General features: G+C 42.4%; 1 protein-coding gene across 1 annotated transcript; it reads left to right on the forward strand.

Annotated features, from left to right (window-relative positions):
• The first annotated feature begins 736 nt into the window (after window positions 1-736).
• Window positions 737-17,595, forward strand: METAP2 (methionyl aminopeptidase 2). The gene is made up of 11 exons (XM_042889710.1): window positions 737-927; window positions 1,495-1,596; window positions 4,925-4,990; window positions 5,296-5,398; window positions 9,852-10,013; window positions 12,082-12,263; window positions 12,348-12,442; window positions 12,530-12,626; window positions 13,097-13,200; window positions 15,646-15,761; window positions 16,802-17,595. The coding sequence occupies exons 1-11, from the start codon at window positions 768-770 to the stop codon at window positions 17,052-17,054; spliced, it is 1,440 nt and encodes a 479-aa protein (XP_042745644.1). The 5' UTR covers window positions 737-767; the 3' UTR covers window positions 17,055-17,595.
• Window positions 17,596-22,232: the final 4,637 nt, after the last annotated feature.

Raw genomic sequence — 22,232 nt, forward strand, 5'->3', positions numbered from 1 at the left:
GCAGAAAAAAAATGGCACCCATTGACAGGTAAGTTCTTTACTACGAGAGTGGTGAGGTGCTGGAACAGGCTGCCCAGAGAGGTGGATGCCCCGTCCCTGGAGGTGTTCAAGGCCAGGTTGGATGGGACCCTGGGCAGCCTGGTCTAGTATTAAACGGGGAGGTTGGTGGTCCTGCATGTGGCAGGGGGGTTGGTGATTCATGATCCTTAAGGTCCCTTCCAACCCTGGCCATTCTGTGACTCTGTGACATCTTGGATGCTTGCGGAACATTGATGGAGACCGATGAGTGGATGTGAGCATAGCGAGGTGTTGGATGGTGCATTTCTGCTGTGATGACAGCAACAGTGGGTCACCTCTGCCAGTGCAGATTGTTAGGATTGTGGCACGCAGGCTCTTATTCACCACTGGAGAAAATGCACAGCTAACGGTGGTGACGGCGTTGAAACGGACTGCTTTGTAGCCGATTATTTTCTGTACCCCGTAGCGTCGTTGTGCTCTTTGTACATGCTGCCGTTTAGCAGCATTACTGCATTACTTCTAACACAGCGCCCTTCAGCCCTCACACAACCTCGGCCCTCCGCTCCCCAACCCCGCGCGGGGCGGGGAGAGGAGGCAGGCGGGAAGGCAGGCCTGCTCGTACGGCGCTCCTCCCCGCTCCCGGCGCGGTCCTCCAGCCTTCCCGGCGTGCCCCGCGCTCGCCATAGAGCCGAAGCCCGGCCCCGCCGCTCTGCTCGCCCCGTGCGTGGTGGCGGCGCGGCCGCGGCGACATGGCGGGCGTGGGACAGGCAGACGGCGAGGCGGAGAAGCACCTGAACGGCGAGCTTCCGCCGGAGCCAGAGGACAGGGACGGCGCGGCGGGGCCAGGCGCGGAGGATGGCGCCAAGAAGAAGCGCAAGAAGAAGAAGAAGGGCAAAGCGGGCCCCGCGGGTAGGGGCCGTCCGCCGGCGGGCCGGGTGCCGTGGGCCGTGGGGACGCGGCGTGGGCTCGCGGCCGGAGGGACCGGGTGGAGGGAGCTGCGGCCGCTGGGATCCCGGGACGGACGGAGGGAGGAAAGGAGGGTGCGGGTGCGCCCCGTCTCCTCGCGTGCCCTGAGGGGAAAGGCGTCAGCGTGCTGCTGGGAGAGCCGTCCGCGTGATGGTGGAGGCTGTGCGCGGGGAGCTGCGGCGGGTCTGGGCGCACGGCGGCGGGTCTGGGCGCACGGCGCCGGGCAGGGCGGCGCGGCGGGGCGGTGTCTGCGCGGCCGCGTTATCGCTCAGCAGCAGCCCAGCCGCGTGGGGCTCGGCGTGGAGCGAGAAGGGCTCGGAAGCGCCGGGCTGCGGATCTGCGCGGCCCTGCGATCTCACGCGTTGGATCTGCTTGAAAATAACCCGTGCGTCTCTGTTTTGGTGCCTGTAGGATGGCTGTGGCGCGGTATCTTAGTGAAGATTTGGGGGATGTAGCTACTAACGTGGAGCTATACTTTTATTGTATGTCGTGCTTTAATTTGACCAACAGGACAAGAAACAGATAAAGAAGTGGAAGGTGCTCTCGATGATGTAGCAAAGCAGTTGGATAAACAAGTGCTGGAGGAGAAGGACAAAGATGACGATGATGAAGGCAAGTGTCACTTAGTTCTTTCACTTGACACTTCAGTCTCAACCACAGAACCACAGAATGGCCACAGTTGGAAGGGATCTTAAGGATCATGAATCACCAACCTCTCTGCCACAAGCAGGGCCATCAACCTCCCCATTTCTTACTAGACCAGGCTGCCCAGGGTCCCATCCAATCTGGCCTTGGACACCTCCAGGGACGGGGCATCCACAGCCTCTCTGGGCAGCCTGTTCCAGCACCTCACCACTCTCATAGTAAAGAACTTGAACCCACTCCTGGACTCTGTCTTAACAAACCTACAGAGCCCAATGGTTTATATTTGTATATTTCTTGTATGTGTGGGTTTTTATGTCTTTTGCTACAGTTGAGCTGTCAGGCAGCCACAAATGTATAAAAAAAACCCTAGGATAACAGCTTTGTTAAAGCTGCTTGTTTTCAAGGATCCTATTACTGCAGGGAAATGTTAAGGCGCGCTGTAAGTCATTCTCTTTTGTATTATGTGGGCAATATGAAGCTATGTTCCAGTTTATATGTCTTATTCTTGGTTTAGAACAAAAAAACCCCGAAGAATGTGAGAGAGCTCATTAATTAATATCTTAGAGTCTTTACCAATGCACGCGCTGTGTGTAATGCTGATTTGTTGTTAGTACTGACCCGGGGAGCGATGAATATGTAAGCAAGGTGAACACCTTGTGTGCTGCCAGTGCTGCACAGCTGTTCTGAGTACCCTTGGAGTGTCCTGTACTAAAATCTAGGTTGGATGCCTCTTTTTTGTAGTAACATCAGGTTAAAAAAATACATGTATTTCATTTATTTTAATGAATGGCGTTAAATTAAAATAGACCCTTTAAAAATGCATTTCTCACGTTAGTTGTTTAGTTTCCTTCTTGTGAGTTAGCATTAAAAGTTGATTCAGCATCTTAAAATGTGCCTTATTGTTCTACTAAGGAAACTTCTTAGTAAACTGTTTTTGGGATTTGCCATTTAAAGGAAAAAATTAGGTGCAGAAATTTAATAATGTTCAGACTTCAGTTTAGTTTTAAACTGTTTATAGCATTCAGTTCTGTTACTAATTTGGCTTAGAAGTATATTCTAATGGATTATTTCTTTTAATGCTATATTTTAGGTTATGGAATTGAGAGATAATCCGACATATGCTTAGCCTTTATTGCCACCGAAGTAGGCAGTACTGAGGAGGCTAATGAACATTTTGTACCATTAAAAGAACTCCAGATGAGAATGAGCTCCATCTCAGGAGAAATAAGATTTCATCTGCAAATAACAGTGCTGTTCTTTTATGCTTTTTGCATTATCATTAGTTAGCAGTACAGTATTAGAAAGTATTCAAAAACAAAAAATGCAAAGTGATGCTGTCACTGCAGCAGTAATCTTCATGTTTTCCTCATGTTAAATCCTGGTGTATTTTTGAAAAAGAACAATATTTTTTCATGAAAAAAAATATGCTCTTATGAGACAGCTCTGTGTTGTGCCTGTACTGGTACTCACAATTTGCCATTGTAATGTGTAATCTTAGAGGTATCCCTTAAAGTGTGGTGCTGCCTTTAGATTAAAACCAGTAATGTTCCCTCTCCCCTTTTTATCTTTATATTCTTTATAAGCCTTGTAGCCTCAGAAATAAGTCTCTGCTTCTTGAAATCTGGGAGCAATTAGGAAGTGCTTTTCAAATTCCTGTGGCTGTGTTAATACATACTGAGAGATAACATTTATGCACGGTAGTAAGTTATTAATATCTGTACCACAATGGCATAAGGATGGGCTTCAGTTTCTCTAATTTCTTCCGTTGCTTTCCTGTCTAGCAGAAGAAAAACAAGCAGAAGAAAAACAGGTATTGGTCAGATGCAGTAGTAATGTTCCTGACAGCACAGTTAGTCTGCAGCAATCTTCAAGGACATGAAGGCATAGGCCCGGTTAGTTTTGCTTACAAATGACAAATTCCTGTGCAGTGATGTACAAAAAAGCCACAATAAGCAAATGGCAATGATGATAACGTTTAAGAAAGGAATGCTGTATTTTTATTTTTTTTTAATCAGTTTAGGCCTAAGGATTGCAGGTGCAAGGGGAAATAAATCTAAAACTCACTCTTGGAATTAACTGGAGTCACATCTACAATGCGACTCAAGGTCAAAAGAACTGTGGCAATGGTACCACATCATAAAGAATTAATACATGCTCTATTAAGTGTTGCCAGCTGCCTTTGAAATGCAGTGGGATGGAGGTTCTGGTCGCCTTGACTGCATTGTGGTTAAAAAGTATTTATGCTTTCAGGTTTGGTTTTTTATTTATTTATTTAAGTAAGAAAATATTTAATGATTAAAATGAGCTGGAGGTAGGCACATCTCTGAAATTTGCCCCAGCTGCAAGGTTACAACAATCACTGCCATGCAGGTACTTGAATGGCACTGACCATCACTTGACATCTAGTGACTGGGGCAGCTGGTCAGTTTTGATGTGTTTATTTTAATAAGTGAGCAAATAGGAGTTTCGATATGAATGTATTCAAATAGCAATGCTTGGGCTAGATTGACTCCTGAAGTTCTCCTAATTTTAATTTTCAGTTCAATAAAGATAAATGTATGTGCAGAAGAATAGAACTTTTCCCATGAGCTTATTTCAGAATGGTTATTTGTGAAGGTTTAGTTATCTACTGTGCTAGTAGATAAATACTGAGCGTTAGATGCAGCCATATGTGAAGTCCACAGGGTTATTGTTAGCACCCAAGTGTGAATGTGATGTGGCTTGGTTGATTCCTGGCGTTGGCACGCTGTGTTGTGTGAAAGCCTCCAAGAGGTACATATCCCATAGCCAGTGCTTTCACTCAGTACTTCTTGTGACTCTTATCTGCTGACTGACCTCCTTCTGACTTGTATGCTGTTATCTTTCCTTGTTAGTGGCTTTTTTTGGTAGCGTTTTACATCAGGTTCCTTCAGCTGAAGCATAGATGTGTTTGTAACAGTGTTGTTCCCAGCTTTTTGTTAGCTGTGTCTAACACAGTTTTCTCATGTCTTTCCTCAACTCCACACATCTTTTGAGGTGGATGAAGAAAAGAGATATTGGAAGTAGGAGTTCCCAGGAACTTTTTCCATGACTGGTGATAGGCTCAAGTCATCAATTTTGGAAGAGTTTTCTTAGATCTGTGTTTTGTATAATGGCTGAAAATGCTAATGGTTTGGTTGCAGCTTCTAACCGTCTTTATTTAATCTATTAAATTTTACTGTGAAAGAAATGCTTCCAGATTGTCCAGATGGTTTTGCTCATTGTTCAAAATTGGTTCTTTGTTTTACATTCGTCTGAATGCTTTGTTTCTGTGTAGATGGAGAGGGTGAAGGAGATGGAGCAGCAGGGAAAAAGAAAAAGAAGAAGAAAAAGAAGAAAGGACGTAGGTATCAAACAGAAAATGAAAGATAAGCTGTGCATATTTTTTTTGCTAAGCCTGTATTCTTTTTGACAGTTTTGGATCTGTAGGCTAAGTTTTCTTCTCTGTAGTATCCCTGAATGCTGCCTTAAGTGTTGGCCAAATTAAGTAATATGAGGGCACTGTGATGTGATGTCCTCTGGGTAGAAGCCCAAGTTCTGAAAAGAAGATCTTAAGTAGTGTGTGTAATTTAACTTTCAAGTTTGAAATAAGATACTTAAAACTTCTGGTTTGCCATGTATAATGCTTTTAAAAATTGTACCCAACAGCTAAGGTTCAGACAGATCCACCTTCCATTCCAATATGTGATCTATTTCCCAGCAACGTATACCCAAAGGGAGAAGAATGTCAATATCCACCAACTCAAGATGGGTAAGTATTTCAAGTGTAGAATATTACGCAATTCAGCACATCCAGATAACAGTAAACTTTTGCTGTGCGACTAGATGGACAAATTCAAAAGTGAGTTGTAATGTGCTTTTTTTCTTCTTTAAACTGAATCATCTAACAACTTGCTGAATAGAAGTCTTTAGGCTGGAACTTCAGGGTCTTCTATCTCTGTTCCTTTGGTTATGGTGTAGTCTTCTATGAACAGACTTGCCCTGAGGCGGGAATCCTTGAGACCAAGGGTCCAACAGGATGAGAAGTAGACAGCTTGCAGAACTTAGTATGAATTAGGACTGGCTGAAGGTTTGAAATTTAGTGAGATGAGAGATAGTTATGTAGAACTTTATCTCTTGCATGACAGATGGATTTTGTTTCATTCCTTTATTTCCCCTTTTCCTGCTTCTTATTGAAGAAATAAAACATACCCTGAGGGAGGAGAAACTGTATAGAGAGTGTCATTAACTGGCTGGGAACATGGTTATGTAGCTGGGGTTTTTGTTGATGTTTGTTTGTTTTGAAGGCTTTTTTTTTCCCCCTCCCCTACATAATGCTTTCAGTGTCTGATTTGATCCAAGTGAAAGTCAATTCCCTGGTTAACAAGATTCTTCCTGCGTGTTCATCTTCCCCCAACCCCTCCCCAATTAAACGAGCTCCTTTGTATAAACCCTCCCAGGTAATCTGAATAGTGCAATGCTGAGTAGTTTTCTTCTTAGCTGTGAGCTGTTACTGAGGGTTTTTTTTTTTTTCTTTTTAATTACTCCTGCCTGTCTTTCCACAAATCAAATTGCTAACTTTAGGTTTGGAGTAGTAGAGAGTTTAAGCAGAACTGAGACGGATAGTGAAAATGCTTCAAATCTTACTGTTTTGTAGCTCAGAAACAAAGAGTGAAAATAAAGCTGAATCTTAGATGGGGAAAAAATGCCTCTATAAAGAATGTTGACAGCTATTCGGTGGTTTTCATGAAAATTTCCATGTGTAAAGCACTCTTGTCTTTGCTATGCAGTATAAAGAAGGAAGCCCTGTATGCAGGCGTCCTTGTTGGCCTCTTTAGTTTCTGTTTTAAAGATTTTAAGGTGGTAACAGATACAGAGCAGTACACTTGCGTGCTGCAAGCTCCATGATTTCTTGTGGATTTCTATTCTTAGGTCACTAATTAGCATTTTGTCATTAATGTTGTGTATTCCTTTTACTCGTTACCTTTGTGCTGTACCTCTTACATTTTATTTTCAGAAATAGGAGGGAATAAAAGATACTGAAATATCACTTTTTTTCCCTGAAATTATTGGAGTGAGCAAAGGGGACGACTTATTACGCATGATTTTGTCCTGAGTTTGAATCTGGATGTTTGAGATACTAAAAAATAATAATAATTGTAGTTCCCAAATGGATCTGTGATCACACTAAAGAGGAAAAGGTAGAAGTCAAAGGTAGAAGTCCAACTGGCATCTTCTGCACTTTGCTTCTCATTGTTTGCATATATGTAGATATTATTCTTAGTGACACAGGAATTATGTGCAATGTCATTAAACAGGCAGTAACTTCCACTAGCTTACTATGTCAGAGATACACATCCTTACGTAAGCTACTACCATTTCCTTATTTCCTTATGCTTTGTTAGGAGCTAGAGTATAGCAGTTAAGTGAGTTTCCTAGTTTTTCCTATGTAAAGCATTGTGGAAGGTCATTTCTTAACTTGTTTGTAGGGAGAAGGAATTAGCTTGAATTGCACAGAAGTCTGAATGAAAAGTCTGAATTACCAAGTGTAACTCTAGAAACTTTCCATGAAACTGAATCAGAACTCTGGAGAAAGAAGTTTAAACAAAGAGAGGGGAGTAGATGAACAGCACTTTCAAAAATGTTTTCCAATGGTAATGTTTTCCAGTGCTTTGCATTGGTAGTTTAAAACCAATGCCCATTTCTCACGGAGCGTATGCAGTATAGTGAGGAGTGCAGCGCCCTGCGTTCAGGTACTCACAGGAAGTATGGCTTCACTTCTTTGCAATTAAAGTCAGTTTTTGAGGAAGCCTTCTCTTTAATGACTGCAATTTGATCACAAGGTGTGTTCCTACTTATAAATGGCTGTCTTCTTAGCATGCACAGCGTTAGCCTGCTCATGATAGGGGCCTCACGTGGTTGTCCTGATTGAGGGACAGCCATTTCATGCTTAAGACGTCAGTGTCTCTATATACTTGTTATAAACCTCATTAGATTCTTGTGTGCCCACTTCTTGAGGGTGTTCAGGTCCCTCTGGATGGCATCCATCCCTTCTGTTGTGTCAGCTTCACCACTCAGCTTGGTCTCATCAAATTTTCTAATTTAGATGTTTTAAATATATGAATCTTATTGTGCTTCTGCAATTTAAATATTAAAATCTCATGGACCTTTTTCAGCATTTCCTAGCATAAGCAATTGTTTATATTAGTGGCTGAATGGCTATATTAGTGGCAGAACATTTCCTATTCTGAATAATAGTTTTGTTTTATAATATTGGTAAGGCATTTCTCTGCAGCTTCTGCTATTCTTGCTGAGATGGGAAAGGTTTTGTCTTTGCTTTCAAAAAGATTTGTGCTTCTACTCCTAACTCTTGATCAAAAAAATCATAGAACAGCTACTTTCTAAATTACTCATCAACCTAGAATTGCATATATTCTACAAGAAGTTGGACTAGAAATGGGTATCATTGAATTTTCAGGAAGAAGAATATTAGAAAATCAATTTTTATATGGGCAGTGGGTTAAGCTTTGATATTTTTGTAGCTTGGATATTGAGCCCTGTTTAAGGGCTTGCGCTTTGTTTAAAAGCTGAAATGATTTCATGAAGGGCAGAAAAGCTATAAGCAGTGTTTCATGATGCACTGATTTTCATAAAGCTGGCAAAAGAAATTCTTGTCCCTGCTTGCTTGTTTCTGCCCCTGTGCTATTATCTGGGTTAAAATAATCTGAGGAAATTGGTTTCCAGGATTCGTGTCTTTGACCACTAACATTAATTTATAGCACAACCCTGTAAAGAGTTGCACTAGTGAGAACTGGAAACTCTGAACCCGAGTGAAAAGGTGGGAACAAATGGCTTGGAGCAGGAGGTGGTCTGATGCTGAGTTATGTGGCAGCCAGCACAGTGAGAAGCTCCTTGGAGAAGATTACGTACAGCTGTATCCATTAGAAGATGCAATGTTTGGTGTGAGACCTTTGGTTGGTTGGTATTGGTTTATTTCTAGGTTTTCACCTCCCCCTTACCATATGTCCTAAGGGCTTAGACCCAAGCATGACTTCTGGTAGCTGCCTTTCTTGAGCTCCCAGATGAAAGCTACGCAGCTCTGGCAGCAGAACACTTTGGGTCTGATGATATATTTTGCAATGTAAAGGCCGTTTCATCCCCTAGTTGTCTTGCACAAAGTGACTGTGCACCAAAGTAGAGTGAGAAGTTTTCCTGCCAGTTTGCTGGAGTTGGCACTGCAGTCCATTGCTGCTGATGAAGCACTGCCCAGACTCCTAGCAGAGCGTGATCCTCGTTGCAGACAGGAGCACTGTGCAAGGACCTGCGAGTCCCTCTCCCTGCACTTTTCTGCAGCCTGCCTTTTCCATCTTGTTGTGCCATGACAGCTGTGCTGGCAGTAGTCCAGTTTCCAAGTGCAGTAAGCAGGCTGGTGTTTCAGCCTCTTGCTTATTTTGGTGAGATTTCTCAGTTTTAAAGCAGATCCTGTGAGTTAAGAGCAGTATGTGGTGCTTGCTGTTAAACGAGAAAGGGAACAGTAATCGTGGAATTTCTCCCTTTACACTGCTTCAGATTCGTTTGAAGGTTATCTCTTGTTTTGTAGTCAAAAGAGTGGTCTTTTACCAGGGTTCTGATGGATGACAGAGTGCTGAAATTACCTTTTTTCTCTTGGAATTGTAGTTGTATGGTCTCTTGAAGAACAAAAAAGAGGAAACCCTTCAAACTAATGTTATATTTAGTCTTTAGAATGATTCTTATATTTGATCTATCAAACTATCAAAGAGCTCGAGTTCCAGGAGAGTAGTGTTCTCTTGGAGCAAACGTTAATTTGCTGTCCAGCAAATACAGAAGTGACTTCCTGGCGTGTCTCACATCAGCTCTGCTCTGCATCAGGAGTTGTTACCTAAGTATGATGAGGTTGGGTGGAAGTATCAAGCTCAAGGTAGAGCTGTGGGCTGATTGATGCTGATTTTATAGGTCTCCTCCATCTCTTTGAGGATGGTTTTGCACCCTTCAACAATACTTTGGGAGTTTTATAAGGTTTGAAGGTAAGGCTTTTAATAATGTAAAAGGGAGTATTATTCTGAAGGTTTTATAAATGGGGATCTTTTCTGTTGCGTGGGACTGTAGGCCTGACTGATCAACCAACCAGTTGCAGTTTAGACAGAAGTTGTAATTGCTACTGTGGTTACACTTATAGTAACTTTTCATTATGTTTTGTTTTGAAGGCGGACTGCAGCTTGGAGAATAACTAGTGAAGAGAAGAAAGCACTGGACCAAGCTAGTGAGGAGATCTGGAATGATTTTCGGGAGGCTGCAGAGGCACACAGACAAGTGAGGAAATACGTTATGAGCTGGATAAAACCTGGGATGACAATGATAGAAATCTGGTGAGGACACAGATCTTCTCAAAGACCTGTGCTGTTGATGTTTCTTCTTTGTCCACTGCAGGGAGGGATTTGGTCTCAATTTTGTGTACTTAACTGACTGTGTTACGATTGTTGTGGGGGTTTACGTTTTGAAATAGGCAACCAGTGTACCTTCTTACTTTCCTAGAATGTTCTCCTATATCATATTCTTAGCCTACACAGCTTTACAGGATCTGGGATTGTACTGATTTTCAAATAGCTTTCAGATATATTTATTTGAGCATGAGCTTGATTTTAATCGTCTTTGGTCTTGCCACTCTTGCCATCTGAGGTAGGCAGCGGTGCTGAGAGAAGCACTGATAGCAGTAGCTATTCTGGAATTGTAAGCAAAATGCTGTGTGGACAAGAAGTGAAGGTGCAGTCTGAGACGTGTCTCAGTGGGTTACAGAATCACAGAATCACAAGGTTGGAAGCGACCTGCAAGATCATCTAGTCCAACCACCCTCCCATTCCTATCAGTTCCACAAGCACTAAACCATCTCTCGTAGCTCCTCATCCAGACGCCTCTTGAACACTACCAGGGATGGCGACTCCACCACCTCCCTGGGCAGCCATTCCAGTGCCTGACCACCCTTTGAGAGAAAAAGTTTCTCCTAATGTCCAACCTAAACCTCCTCTGGTATAACTTCTGGCCGTTTCCTCGGGTCCTACTATTTGCCTGGGAGAAGAGGCCAGACCCTTTTGCACCACAGCCTCCCTTCAGGAAGTTGTACAGTGCAATGAGGTCTCCCCTGAGCCTCCTCTTCTGCAGAAGAAGAAGGGTTAACAGACATGAAAATTGTATGGGTGTACGTGGAGTCCAGAGCAGGTAGATTCAGTCTATATTTTGTCTTCCCTGATGAATGTTCTCAGCTGATAAGAAATAGCTGAATGAATTACTTAAAATAAATGTGGTCAAGGTCAAGTTCAAAGAAATAATTTGCCCAGACTGATTCTCTTTACACTTCCAACTGCTCCTCTCTCTGTTCTTCAGTTTATCTGGAGTGTTTGTCTACAGTCCCAAGTACTACACAGCTCCAGAGCAGTTTAGCTACCAAAATCAGGTGCTTTCAGCCTGATATAACTGAGGACTGTGCTGACAAGAGTAAGATAGAAAGAAAGCTTATCAGTGCTGAGCCCCTAAGGTAGCTGTGACGGTAAAGAAAAGAAATAATATGCCGTCAGGGAAAGTGAAAGACAAGCAGCTGCCTTAGTAATCATTATTCAGGCTGAGACAAATCTGTCATGTTGAGTTACATAGTTTGACTGTTTGAATTATAAGCAATAATTTTCTCAAAACATGATTTTTCTTGTGGAATACTTAGAGCTGTGGGGACTTACCTATTAAAATAAGCTCTTCTGTTTTTCCAGACTGCTCTGAGTGAATAGCGTTCTTAAATGAAATCAGAATGTGCTGCACTGATGTGAGTTGCAGTTTACATCATTCACTGCAACTACAGGGGTGGTATGCACTGATGGACATGCGTCTGTAGTCTTCCAGTGGCTAAAAACATGAGAGTTGACAAAACCCAGGGATAAGTGCTGGTCTTGAAAGGTGGTGTTTTATTGTAGTTATTCCTTCAATTTAATATATATATATAATGTCCTTCTTTAAATTGATTTTTTTTTTTTAAAGTAAATGAGAGAACTACACTATTTTTAACAATTACCAGGGTATAACTTTAAGGAAGAAGAGCAAAGCGATTTAATTTGCCCAAACTTTACTTGTATAACCTCTGTTACCCTGGAAGTATGAGTTAAACATAACTTGTAAAAGAAGCATCTTTTCTGTTTAGATTAAAAACAACAGCAAAGTGCTCCATTTTGCCCACTAAAGAGTAGAAGAAACAACACAGACAACTGGGGATGGTTATCTTGTGCTTATTTTTCTAGTTTAGGGCCTCTTTCCAGTTAGCATATAAGTGCCTGAAGATTTACGTGGAAACTTTTTTTTTTTCTAAGATTTTGTTCTTGTTTAATTTATTTGAAGCTGTCATAAGAAATATTAATGAAAACTCTTATGTTCTTCTTTCTTCTCTTTGCCCTTCAGTGAAAAACTAGAAGACTGCTCGCGTAAGCTGATAAAGGAAAATGGTTTAAATGCAGGTCTTGCATTTCCTACTGGGTGCTCTCTGAATAATTGTGCTGCCCACTACACTCCCAATGCCGGGGATCCAACAGTGCTGCGTTACGATGATATTTGCAAAATAGATTTTGGGACACATATTAGTGGTTAGTTTTGATTTATGAGTTACAATTTTGAAAACAGGTTTCAGCGCAGAAACTTCAGAGCTAATTGACTTCTGCTGCTTTCAGGTCGTATTATTGACTGTGCTTTTACAGTCACGTTCAATCCGAAATATGACAGACTATTAGAAGCTGTAAAGGATGCCACTAATACGGGAATAAAGGTAATGATCATTTTGCAAATCGTCTACCAAGTCTTTTACAGGAAGCTTTGCAAATATTTTCCATTTGTATTTGCACTTGATTTTCAGTGTGCTGGAATAGATGTACGTCTCTGTGACGTGGGGGAGGCCATACAAGAAGTTATGGAGTCTTACGAAGTTGAAATTGATGGCAAAACATACCAAGGCAAGTTCTTCTCTTTATGTGAGAGTGAGGATTCTCAAAATAGGTATATTTGTATTGTATTGAAAAGAGTTCTGTAATAGAAGTGGGGCATGAGTAACAGAAATAAATATACTCTTGTCTGACTTGCTGCACTCTGTAGGAATGCTCTTTGCTTGTCCTGCCAAGTAGTGCATTTTTAATAGATGAAAAGAAGGACGAGAAGCTGTTTCAAAATTTGCAGATAATTTGATACCTGCTGTTTGGCTCTATTAATGGCTTTTCTTGTTGTTGAATTGCTGGTCTTTGATAACGTTGTATTTATAGCATACACAACTGTTTCACTTGGTTGGAATCTGTACAAAGTGAATGGATAATTCTATTTTGTCCCTGTGCAGCATGATGGATCTCTGCTGTGCTTTCTGTATAGACTAATAGAACAAACTGCCCTTGGTTAGGAGGTTGCCTGTAATGTTAATGTTTTCCTTCAAAAGTGAAACCAATTCGCAATTTGAACGGACACTCAATCGGGCCGTACAGGATACATGCTGGAAAAACTGTGCCCATTGTGAAAGGAGGAGAAGCCACGAGAATGGAGGTAAGTGGAGTTCTGAAGTCTTTTTTTCTTTATTTCTCAACTGTCTCAGAAGGAATAACTGTCCTGTGTAGTCCTAATGTGTAGTATTAATGATCCTAGTAAATAATGCCTAGAGAAGAACGTCATACTTACTGATAACTTTTGAGACTTCATCTTGGTGTCTATTAAGAAAAAAAATGAGAAGAAGTACAGCCTTAATGATGCTTTTGCATATTTATTTCTCAGTGTATATTCATTGCTAAATGATGTGCTGGGGTGTTGTGCCTTAGAGCAGGGGAAGAGGACAGGAAGTGAGAATTTCGGGTGACCTTGAGGGACCACAGAGGCTCCACTGAAGATGTTAGGATTTGTGGGTCCTTCATGTTTTCCTTGCTCAGTTAATTCTTGGGAGGTATTTCTGTCATGTTGTAGCTGTGGAAGACTTTTTGCACCTACGGTTAGATATGATAGAATCATAGAATGGTTTGGATTGGAAGGGACCCTTAAGAGCATCTAGCCCTCTAGACCAGGTTGCTCAGAGCCCCATCCAGCCTGGCCTTGAATGCTTTCAGGGCGGAGGCATCCACAGTCTTTCTGGACAGCCTGTTCCAGTGTCTCACCACCCTCACAGTAAAGAATTTCTTTCTTGTATCTAATCTAAATCTACCCTCTTCCAGTTATCATGATACCTTTCTTGAAAAGCTTCCAGTGGTGTTCTTTGCAGGTGCAAAATAATAGAGCATGTTTTTAGTTAATGTGATAGGATAGATGGAAGGTGTTTGAATAGGATTTTGGGTCAATGGAAGAGGAATAGCTCTATGTGATGCAGCAAACTGCACCCATCACAAAGATATTATTGAAATACATAACTCAGATTTATTCACCATTTTGATGTAAGTTTGCATTCTAACAAGATAAGAAGACTTAATTACTAAATTAAGTAATACAGTAAGAAGCTTTCAGTTTAGTTCTAAGCCTGACTGGTGGTAAGCAATAATCACAAGTAAGCCTGTCAGAAGGAACAAGACTTTTAAGAAATGAATAGGAAAAGATAAGGGCTGAACGGCGTTGTTTCTTGAGGTAAGTCTCACTCATCATCATCCAGAAGTTATAGTTGTTGGTCGCCTTAACGATGTGAGTGGAAAAAATCCATAACTTCATCTTCTTGTCTCTAAAGATGTGCAGAGAGGATAGAGTATTGGGAAGGCAAGGTGGAAGAGGCTCTTGTCTGTGCTGTACCCTTCTTGTTATACTTTGTCAATGTACTGTCGATCCATCATCAGTGTATTACAGGTGTAGAACTTACTTAACGCGTTGAGAGCTTTGAGACTGTTGTGATTGAACATCCAGGCACTGGGGAGAAGGCTCTCTTCATATATTCAGCTTCTAGAGGTTACTTAGGACACAACCTTGCACCATTAAAGACAGTACATTTTGCCATGAAGAATGTGGAGCATAGCCAGGCTCTTACTATACTGTGCTAAGTATAGCACCAAACTGCAACCTCGTGAGTTCTTTGTGACAGAGGAGTACAGCCCCTGACAAGCTTTATGCTGAAAAAGAGGATGGGGATTTTGGTGGTGGCATGTTGTATGTGGGTTGGTTTTTTGCCTTTTTTTCCTCTTATTAGGGTAGCTGAATATTCAGTGGCACCTCTAGGAGTTTGTCCTTAGTTTGAGGCCTGTGTTACTGTTTTTCATATGACTTCTTATTCTGAGCTGTGGTTTTTTTTCCAGGTAGTCTGATGAGCTGAAAGTTCCTGTTGTCAGTGTTTGATGCCCTATCCTTTGTAAACCCCTTTTGCAGACCTACAACCAATTCTATGTGAATGTACTTGCAGAAATCAGTTTCTAAAATGACATTTCAGGATGCTCTTGGCCACGATTTCAGTGATTTGTAGATAGAGATCACCTTCATTTCTTGAAGAAATTAATCTGGTGCAGTGCAGATGAGCAGGTGAAGGTTTTATAGGAGCAGCTGTTAACAGAAAATTCTTGCAGAAGTTGGGCAGCAAGTTCTTCAGTGCAGGAAGTGTTTGTGATCAGCATCTTTGTGGTCTGTCAAAACAGTACATTTCCTAGAGGACTTCTTTGCAAATAAGAAAGGAGAATTAGTTTCACCCAGCAAACATTTCACAGTAGGATGTCTTTTCTTAGCTGTTTTAGATGTACACTTTGAAAACATTCAACTGCAGTGACTTTGACAAACTGACTGGAAACATGCTGATGTTTATGCTTGAAAAAAACTAAAATCGTAATAATAAAAGCAGCTGATTATTGAGATGTCAGTGAATTCACTGCATGGAATCTCCATATTGAACTTTTTCTCTGATTTGATGATTGAATGTTTCCATTTGATTACTGCTATTCATAGGTTACACTGAGGTTATTACATCACAGTGGTTTGGTGTCTCTTACTTTCACATTGTAACGCGTTACCTTTTTTTCCCTTGCCTGTCTTTCTTAGGAAGGTGAAGTGTATGCTATAGAAACCTTTGGTAGCACAGGAAAAGGTGTTGTTCACGATGATATGGAGTGTTCTCATTATATGAAGAACTTCGATGTGGGACATGTGCCAATAAGGTTGGGTTGTTGTTTTTACTGTACTACCCTGTCTGGATTCAGATTTTGTACCATACGGGTTCTTTGATTAATAATAATGCTGTCAAAGGTGGTGTGTTATGAAATGTGCTCTGAAACGAGCATCTGTGCTCTGATTGTACATCTGAAATAACATGGGACTATTCCAAAGTGTCTGGAAATGGAGAAGATGCATGGTCATTGGTGACTTTGATCATTACAGTGAATTACAGACCTCGTTGTTCTCTTAGTCTGTATATATCACAGAATTGCACAGAATCACAAAATGGCCCAGGCTGGGAGGGACCTCAAGGATCATGAATGTCCAGCCCCCCTGCCACAGCAGGGCCACCAACAATATAAAATGCATAGACTAATTCATAATAATAAATCTGTGTGTGTGTTATGGTTGTATGCCATAATCCTTGTCTTAGAGTTGTTCCCAGAGTATATCAGTTATTCAGGGTCACTCGTTTTGTTTGTGACAATATTGAGTGGTTTTTAAGTTCCAGTTTTGGTGTATTGCACTAAGATGAAGTGGGACATTTGTTGTTGGTTTTCACTGAGAAGTATTTCTGCGTTTCTAAGGTTGTAGAGTTTGTGAACGCAAGGCTGTTATGGTTAGGAACACAGTAGGTTTTTGAGATTTCTGTTCTGTCTCCATGGAACAATGCAGTAGTATGAGCAAAGAGAGAGTGTGAACATGCTTAAAACAAGGGCTGGAAAATAATTCCTGTCATTGCGTTTCATTTGGCTTTAGTAGTTAGATGATGATGTGCTCACACCGTAACTTCCTCCATTGGAAGGAATTGGAAGGTGTTTGGAGCGTTCAGGCTTGTTTGGAAAGCTGTCTTTCTGCAGCAGGAAGATGCACTTTCTCTAGAGAGCACAAGATCTGATGGGTGTAGAAGGGCATCGCAAGGCTTAGCGGTCTTAAAACACTTTGAAAACTGAACCTTTTTAATTACTTGTTTTTATTTCCCTAGTGAATGCTTGGTGGTGATGCCTCTTTGTCTGCAGTGTGTTGTTCTTCCTTCCCTTAGGCTTCCGAGGGCGAAACACTTGCTGAACGTCATCAATGAAAACTTTGGCACTCTCGCCTTCTGCCGCAGATGGCTGGATCGCCTGGGGGAGAGCAAATACCTGATGGCACTGAAGAACCTGTGCGACCTGGGCATCGTGGATCCCTATCCTCCCCTGTGCGACATTAAAGGCTCGTACACAGCACAGTTTGAGCACACCATACTGCTGCGTCCGACGTGCAAAGAGGTTGTCAGCCGAGGCGATGACTACTAAACTGAAAGCCACCTCAGCACCTTTATACACCAGGCTTTGTTGGAACGTACTATACCAGAATTAATTTGCAACGTATTGTCTGTTTTAACAGTGGACTGATGTAATACTTTCCGTATTTGGAAAGGAAGTAATTTAATCAAAGGCAAGTCTTCTAATGTAACTAACCAAGGAAAAAGCTTTCAGGCCTTTAGAAATATTTCAAAAGTTACTTATTTTTTCTGTTCAGGGAAATACGTGCTATAAAGCTCAATTTTTAGTTTGGAATGAGTTATACATTTTGTTTTGAACATTTATGAAAAAAGAGATGCTTTTCAAATATTTATATTACCATATTCCTACTTGAATGCTTTGAATGACTACACCTGATTTCTGCACCTAAGTCCTCTATGATATTGCCTTTTAAACTTCCTGGAATCCATTTTGTAAAAAATAAAGACAAATTTTCAGATCTAAAAAATATATATACTTTTTAGAAGTCTGGTTACAGTTCTGGGCAGGAGTCTGCTGGGAATCTGCTCTATTAAATATTTTACAACCTTGACTTGCCATTTCTTGTCTTGAAACTGGACCTGCCTTAGTATGAAACCCTGCATTTTATTGTTGTGGTGGCAAAAGCTCTGGTAGCAGTGGGGGCTGAAGAGGTAGCCTTGCTGATAAGAGATCCCACTGCAGCAGTGGATCAAGGACCCAGTGCTGACTAAAGCTGAGCTTGATGAGAGATGTTGGTTGTACATCCAGGATAACAATTAAAAGGCTGAAGTGCTGTGTAGCAGTTGTGAGAGTGAGAAAATGTGGGAGAAACCCTCATGGACGCCAGGGTCAGCGAAGGAGGAGAGGTTCTCCAGCTGCCAGAGCAGGGAATCTGTAGCTGAGGACCATGGTGATGCAGACTACCCACATGTAGCACATAGAGGACAGCAGAGGAACAACGAATCTGTACCTGCAGCCTGAGGAGGAGGAGCCCAAGCTGGAACAGGTGGATGTGACCTGAAGGAAGCTGCAGCCTGTGGAGCTCTGCAGCAGCAGTCTGTCTGGTAGCAACTATGGCCTCTGGGGAACCCATGCTGCAGCAGTGCTTGAGAACTACAGCCTGTGGGAGGCCAGTGTAGGAGCAGCTGTGAAGGACAGCGTGTCATGGGAGGCACCCTGCACTGGATCAGAAGAGCATCGGGAAGGAGTGGCAGAGGTAAGGAGCTGACAGAAGCTCTAATCTCCGTGCCCCTGTGCTACTCGAGGGAGGAGGCAAGAGAATGGAGATTGAAGTTGAGCCTAGGGGGGGAAGTGTTTCAGTTTGCTTCTAGTTTTCATCTCCCTGAAACAGTTTGCCTGTGACTGTAACTCAAGAATGAGCTCCCAGTCCTTATCTCAGGCTGCAAGTTGTCTCTTGGTATTTTCTTTCTGTGTCTTGCTGAAGGAGGGGAGTGAGTGTCACTTGATGGGCATCTGATGGGTGCCCAGGGCCACAGTAAGTAGTGGCGTCAGTGCTGAGATACAGGGTCATCTGTCATCACCATTTTCCAGGACAGAATATGACAACAGAAGTAGAGATACATGATGTGATTTAGTTTTGAGTGTTCAGTTTTGACTTTTCTCTGTGTTGGAATATGTCAGATGATTTCTGTGGACTCTTGCTGTTACCTGCAGTATGCAGCTTCAGACTAAAGTCAAGCTGTGAGTATTATTTTCTACCTCCTTGTATTCTTTGCCTTTTTGCTCGGTATGAAATTGCTTTTGAGTGATTCCCAGTCCCCTTACAGTATGTGTTAGATTGGACAAGTTGTGGGGATAATGAAAATGTATTGTTTTGTTGTTTTTTCTAACTGCTGGAAGATTTCTCATACTAAGCTGGAATATTTGGTATCTCCTTGATGTGCTGAACAGCTGGGGAATCTCAAGGATAAAGTTGTATTAAACCCTATAGGTCAGGCCTAGGTCGCAGTGCATCTTCCAGCACTGTATATTCACCTAATGACTGGCATATCCATTTTTTCCATTGTTACTGCTAACAAAAATGACAGCTGCTATAACAGATCAGTGTCGTTTAACAGAACGGTGTCTTAAGTTGAGTCTGTTCAGGAAGCAGGGGGAGCTGCTCCTTTGTAGTGACAGCCTTTATTTATTTACAGAGCTCATATTTAAAAATACCATTTACCAAAAGGCAAAGGAAGAAAAGCTGCGCTTCTTTAAGCCCTCAGTATGTGAACAGATGCTTAGAGAAGGGAACGGAGTCATGTACTGCCTGCATAGGAGACTTAAATGCCTGGGTTTATTTTTTTTCCTGGTATATTGTTAAAACTCAGCATAATCCGTGGAAATGGATGAAACTGAATCCTGACACATGCATCTCTGTTGTTGCCATTTGGGAGTACTGGCATTCCAGCAGTGAACTGGAAGTGCTGTGAGCAGTTTGTGGGCTCCTGACTTTCAAACGAACAGTCATTTCAAATGAGCAGGGTCGCAGGATATGGGAGCTGATACTGTCTTTATTTGTGCTAACAGGACCCAGTTATTGATGTCCTTTTTGACCGTGTAACTGGGTCCTGGTAGGGTACAGTATTTGCAGCTCATCATGTTTTTGAGCTTGGATACTGCTTAAAAGGGGGAATCCAAACACACTTCAGTTCTCAGCCACTTGCCCACTAATGCCAGACTTCCTCTAGTCTCCAGCTGTGCTCAGTGATTTGTCTTTTATGTAATGTAGCAGGAAGATTCAGGCTGGCAGAATCACTTTGAACTGTGACCAGTTCTTGTCACTTCTTGGTGTTGGTACCTGCAGGCTGTTTGCTATTCCCATGGGGAAGCTGATGACTGTAACTAATCCAAAAACCGTCCAGGATAGTTTGTTTCCATTCACTTCAAGTTTGTCTGGATGCTTCCTGTCTGTAGAGCAAGCTGTATGTGCGTGACTAGGAGGTGAAAGTAAACTCCTTTCTCTTTGTGCCACGTACCAGATGTATTCCTCTACTGCTTTCACGATGCTCAGGCTGCCTTTTCCTATTGCTGGCTGCAATTACAAAGCTGGACATACTGTCTGATAACCGGACCACACTAGATGGTCTCTTGATGAAACCATTGCATATCAGAGACGTGCACTGCAGTAACTGTAGTAGTTTTCTGATCATAAAATAACCAAGCTGCTTTTTCTTATGTTTGGCTGCCTGAACATCACTCCTGATGCAGTGTGTGCACACACTGTCAGTTTATAGCAGTTTCCACCAGTTGTACATGGTTAAAGCCCATCCCCTCTCCCCAGGGGCTGGAAGCTTGTGACTGCAGTTTACGGAAGTCAAGTGAACTTGGTCTTGCCCAACAGCAAAAAGCTCTGTTGCATCAGAGCCTAGATGGAAAACTGAGCAGCTAACAGGACAGTGACTGGTTGCAGTATGGAGGCAGTGCCAGAGCTGCCCAGGTACTTCCTCTCACCCCCCCAACCCCTTTCTGTAGTATGGGATGGGGACAGTGCAGTGCTGCTGGAGCTGGACACAGCCAGCCATAGAGTGGCCATCAGGTACTTGCTATAACATAGCATCTTTTGGAAACTTAAATAATGATGGCAGTAGAAGATTCACCTTGAAAGTATGAACAAAACCAGCATTCTGTCGGTGACAGATGGCCAAAGCAGTCCTGTACATAATGCCTTAACCACAGTTAGACAAAGCTGGGTTTGTTTTGTTTTTTAAATAATGTAGGAAAGAACTACTATCAATCAGTACACATATGGTTTTCTGTCCATATCAAGGCATTTTATTGAGGTATAAACTTTGCAGAAGATGAGGTAACAATTTGCATAGGAATTATGCAAAAATAACTTCACAACTAACATTTACTTGGCATTAACTGCTGCAGCTGGAGAAAGACTTGACAATTCTGGCCTGATGATTCTCCTCCGTGCACAGTTCTGTTAATGCTAGTGGTAGGACCATGCAGAAGGTACAGCAGTTGTAGCTGAGGAAACCAGTCAGATGCAAAATGCTTTCAGACACATTTTACAGTTTCTTTTCAAAGGCTCGTGTTAGTGATTACTGAAATGGAAAATGCTACAATTTAAATAAAGTAAGCTTGTCCCATGTCAGACGGGAGATGCTGACATCCTCATAACAGTGACTGTGTGTGTGGTTTTTTTGGTGGTTGTTGATAAGAAAGCTTCTTATGTTACTGGAATAAAAAGGCCTCAGTTTTCAAAATCAGTACTTGGGATTTGGCCGTTGAATTTTAAATCATCAGATGCATTAAGGCTGAAACATGGAAGTCTTAGTAAACATACATACATTCTTGTGCTTTAAATACTTATATGAAAATAAGTATGTGCTTTATTTCCTTAATTTCAGACTTTAAGAAACTCTTTATTGATGTACCTTGAGAAGTGGGCCCAAATCATGTTCAGCAACTGTTGCACTTGGGCAGGGGCAATCCCAATGAGTACGCACTGGGACAAGAACTCCTTGAAAGCAGCCCTGAGGAGAAGGACTTGGGGGTAGATGGCCTGTGTGTCTATTTGACTTAACGTGAGCCAGCAGTGTGCTCTCACAGCCCAGAAGGCCAGTGGTATCCTGGGCTGCCTCAAAAGAGGAGTGGCCAGCAGGGAGAGGGAGAGGACTTTCCCCCTCTACTCTGCCCTCATGAAACCTCATCTGGAGTACTGCATCCAGGCCTGGGGCCCCCAGCACAAGGAGCATAGGGAACTGTTGGAACACCTCTGCTACGAAGAAAGGCTGAGGGAGCTGTGCTTGTTCAGCCCAGAGAACAGAAGGCTCTGTGGAGACCTCATTGTGGCCTTTGAGAGGTGAAAGGCTGCTTACAAGCAGGAGAGGGGGACCAACCTTTTAGACAGTGTGATAGCATGAGGGAAAATGGCTGTCAACTAAAAGAAAGAGGAGGAGTCATTTAGGGTGGTAATTAGGGGGGAAATTTCCACTGAAGAGGGTGATGGGGCACTGGAACAAATCACCCAGAGGTGCTGTGGACATCCCATCCCTGGAGGCATTCAAGGCCAGATTGGATTGGGATCCTGAGCAGCCTGAGCTGGTAGGTGGCAGCCTTGCCCCTGGCAGAGGATTAGAACTAGAGAAGCATTACTGTCCTTCCCCCCACCCCCCCAAGCCCTTCTGTGATTCTATAACATTTAGCATAGCTCTCTTGAAGGTGTGGGGAGAAGAGTTCAAGCAAATTTCACTTTAG

Source organism: Lagopus leucura, unplaced genomic scaffold (assembly GCF_019238085.1).
Source record: "Lagopus leucura isolate 7727_CA_CO unplaced genomic scaffold, USGS_WTPT01 Super-Scaffold_100159, whole genome shotgun sequence".
Classification (NCBI taxonomy): domain Eukaryota; kingdom Metazoa; phylum Chordata; class Aves; order Galliformes; family Phasianidae; genus Lagopus; species Lagopus leucura.